The sequence below is a fragment of the Monodelphis domestica genome, chromosome 3 (assembly GCF_027887165.1).
Source record: "Monodelphis domestica isolate mMonDom1 chromosome 3, mMonDom1.pri, whole genome shotgun sequence".
Classification (NCBI taxonomy): domain Eukaryota; kingdom Metazoa; phylum Chordata; class Mammalia; order Didelphimorphia; family Didelphidae; genus Monodelphis; species Monodelphis domestica.
The window spans coordinates 317,910,022-317,926,533 of NC_077229.1; the positions used below are offsets into that span (position 1 = coordinate 317,910,022).

The following is a 16,512-nucleotide window of genomic DNA, read 5'->3' on the forward strand; positions in this document are numbered from 1 at the left end:
TCCACAATGAATGACCAGAACTCTTAGAAAATGATATTACAGAAGGCAAGAGAACTTGGTTTACTAACAAGAAATCACCTACCCAGCAAAACTGACTCTATTTTTTTTAAAACCCTTACCTTCCATCTTAGAATCAATACCAAATATTGGTTCCAAGGCAGAAAAATGGTAAGAGCTAGGGAATGGGAGTTAAGTGACTTGCCCAGGGTCACACAGCTAGGAAGTATCTGAGGCCAGATTTGAACCTAGGACCTCCTGTCTCTGAGCCTGGTTCTCAACTGAGCCACCCAACTGTTCCCAAAACTTATTCCATTCTTTCAGGGGAAAGTATTGTCATTTAATAAAATAGATTTCCAAGTGTTCTTGAAGAAAAAAAAAACAGAAAACTTGATGTCCAAGTACAAAATTCAAGAGAAGCATAAAAAGGTAAATAAGAAAGAGAAAAATGTAAGGGCCTCAATAAAGTTGAATTGTTTATATTCCTATATATAAAGATGATGTTTTAACACTAAAATTTTTATTATTATCTTAGTAATTAGAAGTATGTATATATATATATATATAGATAGATAGATAGATAGATAGATAGATAGATAGAGGGTGTGATAGTAACCTGTATAGGTTGATATACAAAAAAAATCTAAGAATGAAAAAAGAGAAATGGGAAGAACATAAAATGAGGTAAATTATATCACATAAAGAGACATGATGGGGGATACTATTACAGTGGATGTGAGGATAAGGGTGGTGATGGTAATACTGAAATCTTACTTTCACTGGAATTGACTCAGAGAAGGAAGAATAGCCAGATTCATTGGAGTACAGAATTCTATCTTAGAGAAGAAGAAGGGGAATAAGAAAGAGGGTGGTGGGGAGTGTAATAATATAATAATGGGGGGGAATGGAAAAAGTGATTAAAGCAAAACACTGGGATGGAGGGAAAGAGTGAAAGGAGAAAGAGTAGGATTAAAAGAGGAAAACAAAGCAGAGGGGAATAAATGTGATGAACTCACCATAAAACAGAAGAGGAGATAGCAGAGTGGATTAAAAACCAGAATCCTACCATATGTTTACAAGAAATGCATTTGAAGCAGATAGATACATATAGAGTAAGGTGAGGGACTGGAGTACAATCTATTGGGGTTCAATGAGATAAAAAACAACAGGAGTAACAATCATCATCTCAGGCAGAACTAAAGCAAAAATAGATCTGATTAAAAGAGATAAGGAAGGTAATTGTATCTTGACAAATGGTAGTATAGACAATGAAGTAATATCAGTACTTAACCTATATGCACCAAATGGTATAGTATCCAGATTCCCCCCCCCCCCCCCCCGGGTTATACATATATTATCAAGTAAAACACATTTCCATATTACTTATTTTTGTAAGTGAATAATCTTATAAAACCAATACCCCAAGTCATATAATCTCCAGATTTTTAAAGGAGAAACTAAAGGAATTAAATGAGGAAACAGACAATAAAACTATACTGGTGGGGGACCTCAACCTTCCCCTATCAGAACTGGATGAATCTAATAAGAAAGAAGTAAAGGAAGTGAATGAAACTTTAGAAAAGTTAGATTTAATGTATTTCTAGAGAAAACTGAATAGGGATAAAGAGGAATATATTTTCTTTTCAGCAGCACATGGCACATATACAGAAATTGACAATGTTTTAGGGTGTAACAACTTCACAACCAAGTGCAGAAAAAGCAGAAATAATAAATGTGGATTTTTCTAGACCATAATGAAATAAAAATTATACCCAATGTGAATACAGAATCAGTATTGACTCTAAGACAGAAGGTAAGGGTTTAAAAAACAAGAACTATTGAATTAGTAGGAGTTGGTTCAATGAAAAAACAAATATAATAGAGCATTAGTTAATCTGATTTAAAAAAAAAAAGGAAAGAAGATAATGAAATCACCAGTATCAAGCATGAAAAGGGTGATTTTACCTCCAATGATGAGGAAATTAAAACAATCATTAGAAATGATTTGGGTGGAATTTATGCTAGGAATACAAGGTTGGTTTAATATTAGTAAAATTATCAGCATAATTGACCATATCAATAATCAAACTAACAGAAGTCACATGATTGTCTCATTAGATGCAAAAAAAACCTTTGATAAAATACAATAAACATTCCTATTAAAAACACTAGGAAGCATAGGAATAAAAAGGTACTTCCTCAAAATAATAAATAGTATTTATTTAAAACCATCAGCCAGTATCATCTGCAATGGGGATAAGTCAGATCAGGAGTGAAGCAAGTGGTTATCACCACTATTATTTAATATTGTACTAGAAATGCTAGTTTAAGCAATTAGAAAAGAATAGGAAATCAAAGTAATTAAAGTAGTCAATGAGGAAACTAAGCTATCACTCTTTGTAGATGATATAATGATACACTTAGAGAATTCTAGAAAATCAACTAAAAAGCTAGTTGAAATAATAATGTTAGTAAATTTGCGGGATACAAAATAAATCCACTTTAGTCCTCAACAATTCTATATATTTCCAACAAAGCAAGAGTTAGAAAAGAGAAACTGTGTAAAAATCCCTATACAATATAAGACAATATAAAATATTTGAGAATCTAGTTGCCAAGAAAAATGCAGGAATGATATGTACACAATTACAAAATTCTTTTCTCACAAATAAAGTTAGATCTAAACAATTGGAAAAACATTAATTGCTCATGGATTAGGCTGAGCTAATATAGTAAAAATTATAATCCTACATAAATCAATTTACTTATTCAGTGTCATACCAATCACACTACTGAAAAACTATTTTTTAGAACTAGAAAAAATAATAAAAAAATTCATTTGGAAGAACAAAAGGTCAAGAATATCAAGGGAACTAATGAAAAAATATGAAGGATGGTGACCTTGTAGTATGAGATCTTAAACTGTAAATAAAGCAATAATACTCAAAATGATTTAGGACTTGCTAAGAAATGGAAGGGTGGATCAGTGGAATAGATTAGGGATAAATGACCTCAGAAATCTAGTGTTTGATAAACCCAAAGATCCCAGCTTTTGGAATAAGAATTCAGTTTTTGAAAAAAAAATTCTGGGATAATTGGAAAACAGTGGCAAAATTAGGTTTAGAGCAGCATCTCATACCCTATACCAAGATAAGGTCAAAATGGATATATGATTTAAACATAAAGTCTGGTATTTTAAGTAAATAGGGTAACATAGAATAGTTTACTTGTCATATCTATAGAGAAGTAAGAATTTATGACCAAACAAGATCCTGTTACAAGATGTAAAATGAAATAATTTGATTCTATTAAATTAAAAAGGTTTTGTACCAACAAAGCCAATGCAAACAAGATTAAAAGGGAAATAACAAAGTATAAAAAAATCTTAACAAATTTCTCTGATAATGGCCTCATTTCCAAAATATAACTAAGTCAAATTTATAAGAATACATGTCATTCTCCAATTGACAAATGGTTAGGGGATATAAATAGGCAGTTCTCAGATGAAATCAAAGCTATTAATAATCATATGAAAATGTGTTCTAAATCCTCTTGATTAGAGAAATGCCAACTAAAACTACTCTGAGGTAACACCTCACATGTATTAGATTGGCTTATATGATAGTAAAGGAAAATGACATATGTTGGAGGGAATGTGGCAAAATTGGTACATTAATATATTGCTAGTGGAATTGTGAACTGATCCAAACATTCTGGAGGGCAATTTGGAATGATGTCCAAAGGGCTATAAAAGAATGCATACTCTTTGATCCAGCAATCACATTATTAGGTCTGTAATCCAAAGAGATAAAAAAATGGGAAAAGATCTGCTTGTATAAAAATATTTATAGCAGGTTTTTTGTTTTTGTGGTGTCAAAGAATTGGAAATATGATCCAATAGGGGAATGGCTGAAAAAAATTGTGGTATATGATGGTGATGAAATATTATTGTGTTATAAGGAATGATGAACAGGATGATTCCAGAAAGAGCTGAAAAGATCTACATGAACTGATACAGAGTAAAATAAGAAGAACCAGGAAAACATTATACACAGTTATAGCAATATTGTGGAATGTGATAGACTTTGCCACTAACAGCAATACAATGTTCAAGGACAATTCTGAGGGTCTTACTAAAAAGAATGCTATCTACCTAGAGGGAAAAAAAAACTGATGGGGTAGGAATGCAAATGAAAACATATAATTTATCACTTCTTTATTTATTTATATGTTTGGGGATTTAATTTTACAAGTCATGGAAATATATTTTGCATGATAATACATGCATAACCCAGACAGAATTGCTTGTCAGCTGGAGGGAGGGGGGAGGGAGGGGAAGAAAGGGAAGAAGGGAGAGAGGTCATTTGGATCATATAACTTTGAAAACTTATGTGGAAACTTGTTACTAAAAAAACCAAAATATGTTAAAAAATTCCTAATATTATATGTAGTGATCCACACCTATGGATCCTGATCTTTGCAAAAGAAAAGGGATAGTATTTTTTCACATTTCTTTCTTTTCACAATATTCATTTTTAATTGTTTTTTGGTTGCTGTTCTCATTTACTTTATTATTATGTATAATGTTCTCCTGGCTCTGTCCATTTTTGTAAAGGGCTTTATGAGCCAAACAGAGGAGTTGATATTTTATCTTAGAGACAATATGGAGCCATTAGCATTGACTGAGTGAGAGAGTCATATGGCCAGATCAGCACTGAAGGGAATCCTCTTGGTAGTAGAATGTAGGATGAATTGTAGTGAGGAGAGATATGAGGTAAGGAGGCCACTTCAGAGATGCAATAATCTAGGAAAGGGCTAAGTGCTTGTACTAAAGTGGTTTGTGTAAGTGGAAAGAAAAGTTTGGATTCAAGAGATGTGGAAGAAGAAAATTGAAATTCAAGAATATACTTAAAGCTGCTTTTTTGACAATATTTTCAACCCCCTTGAATAAGTACCTTATTAGACCCACTAACAGATAATCAAAGGAAATGACAATACTTATTATTTTCCTTATCTCAGTTTTTGTGAAAGTTTTAATTAGAAAAGAAAGGGGTCAGAAGGAGTTAATAATCACAACTGATGACAACCCCAGTAATAATAGGCAAAATGGTGTTGTGGATATTGAGTTGGTCTTCAAGCCAATAAGGATTCACAACTTTTCTTTGACACATATTGACTGTTTGATTCTGGGCAAGTCATGGCATTCAGTTTTTTTTTAATTCTTTTTTTAAACCCTTACCTTATATATTGGTTCTAAGACAGATGGTCTTAGATCTAGGTGATGGAGGTTAAGTGACAGGGTGATACAGTGAGGAAGTATTTGAAGTTAGATTTGAACCCAGGTCCTCTCTATCTTCTGGGATAGCCACCTGGCAATTCCTTTTATGCAATTCTTCAAAGCTTTAAGTTGAAGAAAAGATACTGACCTGCATTGCTAGAGGCAGTTCCCTGTATTTATGAAATCACAGGTCCAGTCTCCATCCCTGACAATAACAGTTCTGAATTTACATCATGATTTAGTGTTGACCAAGTGCTTTACTCACATAAGCATTTTGAGACAAGTTGAATAAGCATTATTATGCCCATCTTATAGCTCATAAAATCACAATAATATAACAGATTTGGAGTCAAAAAGGACCTTGGTGGATTTCTAGTACAACCACTTCATTTTGAAGACAAGAACACTAAAATGATGGGGATGGAGGAGGTAATTTGACTTAGAGTATCATGAGTATCTGAATGGGAAACTAAGGCTCAGTGAGATAAAGTAATTTGCTTAGGGCAAATCATTGAATCAATTCTGTAAGAGAGGCAGCATGATACTTGGAGTCAAGAAAGACCTGGGTCCAGATTTTACCTTAGATATTTATTGGCTTTGGGACCACTGTTAAGTCACTTAAACTCTGAACTTAAATTTCCTCATCAGTAAAGTGGGGGTATTAATATCTTTTGTATTTACTTTCATAGGATTGTTGTGAGGCTTAAATTCATAATATACATGTATATATGTATAGATATATAATGCTTTGGAAATCTGAAAGTAATATATAAATGCTATACATAGTTTTTATAATTAATAAGGATCACATCAAGACATCTGGCTACAAGTTCACTTCTCTTTTTCTTATACCAGGTTGAAGAAAAAGCAAAAGAACTGAATAATATCTATATTTTATTATCTGATTCTGACTAGTCCTGTGTTAATTGGGCTTCAAAAATGCTTTTAAATTCATTTAGCCTTTCATTCTCTGGCTTGTTGATTCCAATTCCTTAAGAAACTACATGACGAGAAGCCATGGTAACTCCCAGTACTGAGTGCCTGCTTTGAAAATTGGAATCATCTGTCTTACTTTAAATTGATGGCATACATTCTTCAGTACATGCGCCTTCCCCTCTGTTTCTGGGACTAGCCGTATCACCTTATCTCTGTAAAAAAAGAAAAAAAAACCTACCATGAAACATTTTTCTTTCTAAAATGATTTTTGAAAGAATAGTATTGACTCATTTTCTTTTCTGGGTTTAAAACAACAATAATGAAAGAATACAAATTCTGGCAAGTCCTATCAAGCTGGAAGTTTTTCAAGTATTGATCTGAAGATGGGTTTGCATGTTTTTTTTGTATCAGCACAGACCATGCTAAGTTCAAAGAGGTTTACCTTCAAAATGTGTGGCTAACAGGTGATAAATTTGTATTGGAGATGAATCCTTAAGATTAACTAAATCTTTATGTTTCTTGAAGTACTGTGATCTGTATAGAAAAACTGGTAGCCCATTTTTATGAAACCACATTCTTGAAGCATTTTTTATTTTTTCAAAATTGTTTTTATTGATAACTTTTATTTTCCTATTGCTTTCCTTTCCAAATATATTGCTCTCCTTTTTCTTATTCAGTGAGTCATCCTTTATATGAAGAACAAAAAAGAAAAGAGGAGAAAAAAATGCAAGAAAACTCATTAAAATTTCAATTGGATTTTTATATTACATTCAATGCTCCATGCTCATGGTCCACCCCCCTCTGCAAAAAAAGAGGAAAGGGGAGGTGCATTTCTCCTCTCTTCTCTCAAACCACATTCAAAACTATTTTTATTCTTGTTGATGTTCTTTCTTTTTACATTGCTCTAGTCACTGTGAGTTTGTTTCCTATTTGTTTATTTTGCTTTATATTGGTTCTCTGAATTCTTCTCATTTGTCATTTCTTATGACTGAGGAATATTCTGTTAATTCATGGGCCACAATTGTTTTAACCATTTTCTATGTCTATGATGGACAGCTACTATATAAGTCATATGTATATATAATCATATGTATAAGTACATGTGATATTTATTAAAAGTCATATGTAATGAGAAAAATAGGAATATTTTCTACATCATATAATGGACAGGGAGCCTGCCTCCATTAGGAGGACTTGGGTCCAAATCCTGTCTGTGCCACATGATGGCTGAATGACCCTGGGCAAGTTACTTAGCCTCTCAGTGTCCCAGGAAATTCTTTAAAGTTGTAAAGAAGAGGCTAATATATTTTGGTAGAGGACATTCCTCACAGGAAACATCAATGAAACCATATCTGATTTTCTCCAAAATCCAAATGTATATTTTAGTGTGTATGGGACATTTCTTTCTGCCTTTGACCTCCTTAGGATATAAGCCATGTAAGTGGGACCTGAATTAGAGTATGGACTTTTTGGTCACTTTTAAAAGCATAATTTCAAATTGCTTTTCAGTATTGTTGGAACAGTTCAGAGCTTTTCCTAATCGTTATCAATATGCCTATTATCTTTCTAAAATTTCTCCAACCTTGACTATTTCCATCTTTTTTCATCTTTATGAATAAGACAAAACATTAGAATTATTTTCATTTGTGTCTCTTTTATGAGGAATGACTTGGAATAATGATTAATTATTGAGGTATTAAAGTAGAAGGTAAAAAAACCCTAAAGACAGCACTATTTTTCTCATCAACTATCTCATTATTATTGCTTCATCTCTTTAATCTCCTTCTTTCTTTGATCTTTTTCATCCCTTGTTAAAGCTACCAATTTGTTTTCAAGTGGTATCTGTAGACTCTAGGTCTACAACCATTCAGTTTGTTCTTCCTGACTCAATTTTCTGCAGTCTTCTTTCTTCTTCTTCTTCTTCTTCTTCTTCTTCTTCTTCTTCTTCTTCTTCTTCTTCTTCTTCTTCTTCTTCTTCTTCTTCTTCTTCTTCTTCTTCTTCTTCTTCTTCTTCTTCTTCTTCTTCTTCTTCTTCTTCTTCTTCTTCTTCTTCTTCTTCTTCTTCTTCTTCTTCTTCTTCTTCTTCTTCTTTTCTTCTTCTTTTCTTCTTCTCTTCTTCTTCTCTTCTTCTTCTTCTTCTTCTTCTTCTTCTTCTTCTTCTTCTTCTTCTTCTTCTTCTTCTTCTTCTTCTTCTTCTTCTTCTTCTTCTTCTTCTTCTTCTTCTTCTTCTTCTTCTTCTTCTTCTTCTTCTTCTTCTTCTTCTTCCTTCTTCTTTCTCTTCCTCCTCCTCCTTCTATCTTCTTTTTCCTTCTCCTCCTCTTCCTTTTCCTCCTCCTCCTCCTCCTCCTCCTCCTCCTCCTCCTCTTCCATATCTTCTGTTTTAGTATCAATTCTAAGATAGAAAAGCAGCAAGGGCTAGACAGCTAGGAAATATCTGTGGCCCAATTTGAATATAGGTCCTCCTGATACTAGGCCTGGTGCTGTATCTACTGTGCTACCTTAGCTGCCCTTCTCTTCCTGCTTTAATCCATCCTCCACATGGATGCTTTTCTGATTTCTGAAGTACTGTTCTGATTATGCCATTGCTCAATTAAACTCCAGCAATTAATTGCCCTACTAGCTTCAAGTATATCATCTCTAAACAAAACTCACTAAGTGATTCCTTTTCTCAAAAACCTCCAGTGACTCCCTAATACTTTTATGATCAAATATATACACTCCTTTGATATTTAATGTCCTTTACTACTGACCTCCAACCAAAATTTTCAGTGTTATTATATATTATTCCTCTTTATACATTCTTCAGTAAGGACAAAACATCCTTTGTGTTTCTCATATACAAATCCCACTTCTTGTATCTGTCTTGCTACAGGCAGTTATTCATGAATGAAAATCATTGCCTTTATATTTTCTTCTAGATATAGACTCTTTATAGTTCTAGAAACAGGAATCACTAATTTCCTTCAAAGCTTAGCTAAAAAATACTACCTCCTACATGACACTTTTTCTTAAAATTCCTATATCCTCTAGTTGCTTTTGTCTCTGTTATCTTGTAATATGCTATATATATATATATATATATATATACATATATATATATTGTCTTTTCTGATAGAATAAAAATTTCTTGAATACTAGAACTGCTTCTTTGTATCTATCCACAGTGACTAATATAGTCCCAGCCCATCCATAATAGGTACTTAATAAATATTTATTGATTATTAACGAGATATGAAAGAATTAAATGATGAAATAGTGATAGCAGTGGTACACAAATCTTTTGAGTATAGGTTGTGTAGATATCAAGGGAAGAAAGTCCCTGATGACAAAAGTCAAAGAGCCTTTTTCGCTTTTTTGCCTTCTTGTATTGGGGAACACAATTTAATTAAACTTTATGTATGACACTATACTAGCTCTTGGGGTTTCAGAGAGAGAACAACACCATTGCCCATGACCCAAGAAGCTTACTGTCCAAGGGAGTGGGGTACATAAGAATGTATGGAAATATTCATGGTATCCAGCCTAAAGTCCTAAGAACAAAAGAGGGAGTCCTCTAATAAATATTCCTCACTCAATGTGGAGAAAACTGAAGGACTGGCAGAGAAGGTGGATTCTCAGCTGGGTTTTGAAGGAAGAGAAGAATTTCAAAAGACAGAGAGAAGGGGGAGGTGTGTTGTAGGCCTGGCAGATTGTCTCACTTATGTATGGAGGCAAGAGAAGGCAAGATGAGATGAAACATCTAATACCACCATTTGATTACTATACTGAATGTATGAAAAAGCAAGGTAGTTTTAAGCCAGTTTAGATAGGGATTTAACACTAAGGACCAGGTAGGTCAATTGACAAAGAATATATTTAACACTAAATATTTTTTCTCCTATATGTACAAATTCACTTGAAATACAAATTATTATGAACAGATATAATTTCATTTTGAAATAAATTTTTTCATCCTGGTATCTCTATTTTCTTTGCTTTATGGTTAAATAATTAATTGTATCAATTGATGCAGCTTAGTCCTTTGAGATATTCTTAAATTTCAATCCTATGAGTTAGCAATATCATTTTATAATATTGCTTTGGCCTTTGCATTTCTTAAGACATTATCTGTCAAACAGTCTCTATTGCCTTGGCCCCTGGATGTCTGAATAAAAACATGCAATGGTGATGAAATAAAGGAAAGAAAAGAATGGAATTATATAGTGTAAGATTAAAATTAATATCCAATAACTATAAGTATTATATTTCATAAGATTTATTAATAATTACTCAAAGTAGAGGAAATAAAATAACCAAAGTAAAAGCCTGAGTAAAGAGAAGTTTTCCCAACCACAGTAGCTGGAGAAGAGTGAGAAAGATTGGGTTACCGAAACTTTATCAAAGTAAGGACTTAATGTGAGGACAAAAGTGAGATTCTGGGAAATGGAGTCCTGGGGTATAAAATTCTAATTACACAATAGGTATTATAAGCAAAGTCCAACTGTAGTATTGGTGGACTGTGAATTAAAATAAATTTCTTAGGACTTCCAGATCATGTGACCAACAAGGTAGAGAATTAGACTTTAACTCTGATCCTAAAACTCTCCAAAATGAGAATAAAATAGGCAAGAGGTAAAGTTGCAGCTGTGTCCACAGGCCAAAATGTTAAGAAGATTAATGAGGTAACAGTATGATTAATTAATAGCAGAGAAGACTAATTTCCAATTCCCTAGGGTGCTCACTTAGCATCCCTTTGCATCCTAGTCCTGGGTAGGATGGCACAACAGGATTCCTGGGCTTATGTTGGCAATAAACAACAGAACTTTACCAAACTCTCCACACCCTTCCATGGAAATATGAAAAAGAAGATGCCTTTTCTAACTGAAGTAGCAGCACATTGTGCTGTAGCAATGCTCAGCCAGAGAAATGAAGAACACAAGGAGCTAGGAGAGAGCACTAGCATGTGTGTGGAACTCCACAAATCTGAAGGAAAGGGGACTAGCATCCATCTAGGACCAGTTCTATCCTCAAGAGGACATTTGGTACAGGGACTGTGAGTGGCTGACCAAAAGTCAATTTACCAACATGAGAGAAGTTTGAGACAGCTATTAAGGTCAGCTTTGGGGGATCTGCCATCATAGGGAAGAGGCAGAAAGAGGATATTAAAACAGAAGAGACAATGGCCTTTAGTTCATCTAAATGAACCCAAACATTAATGAATAAAAATTGCATGACCAAGGAAATTGTGCCAACACTTAATAAAACAGAGGACCCTGTAGGTTCTCAACAGAACATACACCTGTGACATCAGGATGTTCCTGAATAGTTCAAGAGAGAAATAAGAATTGTAAAAGTAGAATTTATGTTTGGCACAGCAGAAATAATTGACAGAATATAAAAACTTGAATCCATAGTGGAAGAACATGACAAAACAAAAAACCTGAATATCATAATACAAGAAAACTGCCCAGAACTTTTGACATAGAAAACAAACCTCCAAATAAAAAAAACCCAGTTCACCTTTAGAAAAAAAAAATTCTTTGCTTCAAACTCCCATATGTAGTTATTAAAATTACAATTCCAAAAACAAATTCTGCAAAAAGCCAGGGGGAAGATGTTAAAATAGAAATAAAAATTAATTCAAATACCAAAAGAATATTCTGCACTCACCAGAAGCTGTACAATAGACTGGAATAATTTGTTCTAAAGACAAAGTAGTTTAAGATACAACCCCCAGTGACATAAGCTGCAAATTTGAGCATAGTCATAAATGAAAAAAAAAAGGAATTTCAATAAGAGAGACATTTCAAGCATTCCTCTAAAAACCAGACCAGATATGAACACATTTTTACTTTGCAAAACTCTCAGATAGCAGAAACACAAGTTATGTAAACAAATATAGTAACTGAAGAAAATATAAGTAAAGAAATAAATTGACACAGAAATAAAAAGAAAAAACTAGAAAAAGATATATTTGGGAATAAAAACAACAACAAAATAACAACATAGTGAATATTAACCAATTTCTTTCTAAAAGTAACTGAGGTGACAAGGGTGTTTAAACAAAAGAAATAATGATAAAAAAAAAAGGTCTGAAACATTAAGGACTATAACTCTCAACACCCATTGACCAGTGAATTGGTTTTGTGTGTTTGTGTGTTCTTGTGTGTGTATGTGTATAAATTGAATAATTGGAAGTCACATAAAAATGTAGGGAGGAAGAAGTAGATAGAAGGAAATGTATGATAAATCTTATCAAATCAATTTTATACAGTGATGGGAAAATAACTTGTATATAAGTCTCTCAAGAAGAAGAGGGACTTTAGGAAAATGGCTAACAGGACAAATCGAGGAATTAAAACAGGTAGCAAAGTATCAATTTAAGTTAAATGGTGGGGGTGGGGGGCCCTGAATGACATTCCCTGGAAGGAGAGAGTAGTTTGTATATGAGGATTGAGCCTTGACAATGGTATAATATGTAGACATTTTGCTTTTGGTGAAACTACTACCTGTGAAGGTGTTTTGCCTTTGTGGACAGCATCCTGCTTCAGTAGAAAGGGAATTGGAACTCCTAGAGGAAATTGACTTTAAGACAGCTGGGAGGGTAGACATCCAGAGAGGAGATCTCAAGCAAATGGAAGAATAGGGAAGTGGTGATGAATTGTATTATCATGGACAAAAGAAAGTTTATACTGTGAGAAATACTTTTATCCTTGTTATCTCTTACAGGGATTAATACTTCTAAGATTAAAGCACAACAGATGAAATGGGTTGAGGGCAAGATCTACATAAAAATAGCATACAAAGAGTTTAAAGAGTAGACTCAAAATAGATATTTTAATTTCATGAGAAATTTAGAGATGAAAGAAGGAATAAATGTAAGGACTATTAGCCAAAGAACAAAAGTCTAGAACAGACAAAAAGGGAAGAAAATTAATGAAGAGGATGAGAGAAATAAATCCTTTTTAGAAAATGTGAAGAAAATGAAAAAAAATTGCAGAAGAAATTGAAGGGGAGAAGATGTGAGTATAACTTAATTACTTGACAGAGGAAAAAAGAGAATTAACTAAATAAATGATAGAAGAAATAGGAATTAAGGAATTAAGGAAAACTCCAAAACTAGGGAAAAGAGTGACAAATGAGAAAGGCAAAAGGGTGAGGGGAACAGAGCTAATGTGAATTGGTGACCTTAATGTAGATCAAGCAAAAATAATTGAAGATAAAAAGCACAGTCTTTAAAGATAAAGATGAATGAAGTGTGATAAATCAGAAAAAAGAATTAGAGAAAAATTTAAACCTAATTCTTGTATGAATGTTAATGATTAAACAATCCAATAAAAATGAAAGAGTAATAAACTACATAAGAAAATGAAACTCCTCAGTTCAACAATTTTTTGCTTATAAGAAATGCATTCCTTTTTTTTTGAACATTTTATTTAATTACATGATTTAGAATATTTTTCTATGGTTGCAAGATTCTTGTTCTTTCCCCCTCCTCCCAGCCCCCTCCCGTAGCCAACAAGCAATTCCACTGGGTTTTACATGTGTCATTGATCAAGACCTATTTCCATATTTTTAATATTTGCACTAGGGTGCATTCCTTTTTTTGAAGAAGGGGGCTGATAAAAAGGAACCATTCTTTGTTAATGGGAACTGCATGCCTCCATTAGTGTTATTCTTGAAGGAATTGCCTCATATTCTTTATTGGCTAAAATCTAAACCCGATGGTTTTGGTGACCTAGATGGGACAGGGTCTAAGAGTCCATGTCTCAGAATCTTGCCAGAAATCTCTCATTAATCCATGAGTCCAAAGGAAAGACAAATTTGTCCTCAAAGAGACAGGTTTCTGGTTAAGGGAATCTGTATTTGTGGATAAACTGTACACTATAGCCACATCTTCTCTGGGAAACAGAAAAGGGTGTATGTTTGCCTGTTTTGTGTCCTTGTTTCAAATTGGAATTTAGAGTTCCCCAATTTATGTTCTGGAGTTGAAAAAAGAGGGAAATGTCTTTGGAGCTCCATGTCCTGTGTTTGTATATCTCTTTTCATTGTATTTTCTGTTTGAAATAGGACTACGAGATATTCCCTTTGGAAGATATTTTCACAAATGGGTTTTTTAAGCCTTCAAGGGAGCACTCCTCCCCAAAAGAGAATTGGGAGGGGGGAGTGGAGTATGCACAATGTAGCATTTTCTGAACATAAAGAGCTGAAGTCCTAGAAAAGCCATTATAAAGGCTGTCACATGGCCAGTTAGAAGTAAACCACCAGGAAAACTCCATGACAGTCCTCATGTGGCGATCTAACCTAGAAGTATAAATTGAGCCATCATGACAGCGACATGACTCCTCCAGTCATGTGGCCTTCTATTAAGGAACTAATATTGTTTCTCATTGTTGTTTATTTTAACAAATTGATAAAGTTATCAAGTATGTGATAAATTGTAATTTAGCTCATATTACTGCAAGTTATGGAAAAATATATTAATGACTAGTCATTTAAAACATCCTATTATGCTGTCTGAGTCTGTCTTGTTTCTTTGTTAAAACGTAGGAAAATCTTTGTGTCTTTCTTGTGTTTCTTTGAAAGACTTCAGGGTAATAAATACGTGCAGTCAGAGAAGCTGCTATAAAAACTGTAGTCAATGAGTAGGTTTCACTGGGACAGGTCAATAAAAAAAGGATACTCTTTCTCTCACATTAAAGCTAAAGTGGGACAATGCTGGCAGAGCCTTCTAAACTCTGTTTTGTTTTTTTGCTTTTTGTTCTGTGGTGTGATCAACGAATGCAAAAGTAATGTAAAACTTTCAAATAGATTGAGAAAGATAAATTAAAAATTATTTGAATTAAATTTAAATTTATTTAAATTAAAAATTATTTTATTATCAAAAATTATTTCCTATTGGAAAAATGTCTAAATTACGATATGAGAATTTTTTGATAAGTAATTCCAAATAAATAGAGCATCAATTTATGCAAGCAGTTATAAAACAGACTTGATTTGTTTAAAACTGTCCTGAATTAAGAGTTCTTCTTTATTAGGAAAACTATGATAAAAAAAAAGGAATAGTTGCTTTAAATTTCTGACCTTAGATTAGCTGAGATGAGGAGCTTTAAAGTGGTATGGTATTATAAAAATTATTGCTAAAAACCTCTGTAATATTACTTGAATATTATGTTTGACTTAGGTGGTGTTGAAGTGGTTTTAGCAAAGCAAATAGTAGAAGTCAGATTTATTCTGTTATTTTGTAATTAAAATAAGGTTTAGGTCAAATTACCTCAGTTTACCAATTTATTAGCTTAATATAAATGTGATAATTCATGGCATTAGGAAGTATTAATATACATTGGGTTTAACTATCAAATTATATTTAGTGAGATCCCTATTTAGTAAGCCACACTGCCTAAATCTATAATCTACTGCAGGCCAAGTCAGATAAGCATCTAGTAGTCAGCATGCCATATAAAGTCATTCATAAGGAATTTTGCTTAGCTTCAGGACTTTGCCTCATAATGTATATTAAATGTTTTATGAATGTTGGTTATTGTGATTGTCTGTGATTTATTATATTGTATTAATTGAAAAATTATTGAAGTCTTCTCCCACCCCACCCCAGAACTTTGGATGGGCTATGTCCTGTCAGTGTCTTAAAAGGTAAACAGGATTACCTGGTTAGAATGAGACGCTTGGACTGGAATTTGAAACGCTTTACCCAGGGCTTAGAAAACTAAGTGTAAGTTCCTTAAAGCTTCCAGAAGTGGGGACTTAACGTTCATTGATGATTATCAAATCAGATTTAATTTGGTACTGAAAATAAATCATATTGTGGTCCCCATTAACAACAAAACATGTTTTCCTATTGGATTCTAATTTTAGTGAATCAAAATAATGCTTTTTATATTTGGTATTTAAAAACTTGATAATTCTTGGAAATATATCATTTCAGGAAAGGCCTCAGTTGAAATTCAGTTTGAGTAGTTCTACTACAAATACTAGCACCTAAAAGGTTTACTATCCTGCTTGGTATATGGCACACACTATATATGTTAACTATTTTTATCATTATGATTTCTTTAGAAGAATGCAATTATTTGATGCTAGACTATTTTAGACAATACTTTAGATGTGATAAAACAATATGAAGGATTAAGCTTACACCGAACCAAAAATTTAAAAAGCTTAATCAATTCCATGTAAGATCATCTGAAAATATGTAATATTTTTGTTTCATATTTTAAATTCTTAATATTATTTATTATAAGGTAAAGTGTGGTAAACTATTATAAAGATATGATGTTAAAATTATTTCTCTTTTATTTGGATGT

The 16,512-nt window shown here is 32.9% G+C and overlaps 1 protein-coding gene across 1 annotated transcript in view; it reads right to left on the minus strand.

The window, feature by feature from the left end:
- Positions 1 to 16,512, minus strand: part of CPA6 (carboxypeptidase A6) — a 364,762-nt gene that overhangs the window by 220,809 nt on the left and 127,441 nt on the right. Inside the window, 1 exon segment of the mRNA XM_007487010.3 lies at positions 6,348 to 6,423. Coding sequence (XP_007487072.2) covers positions 6,348 to 6,423 — 76 coding nt within the window.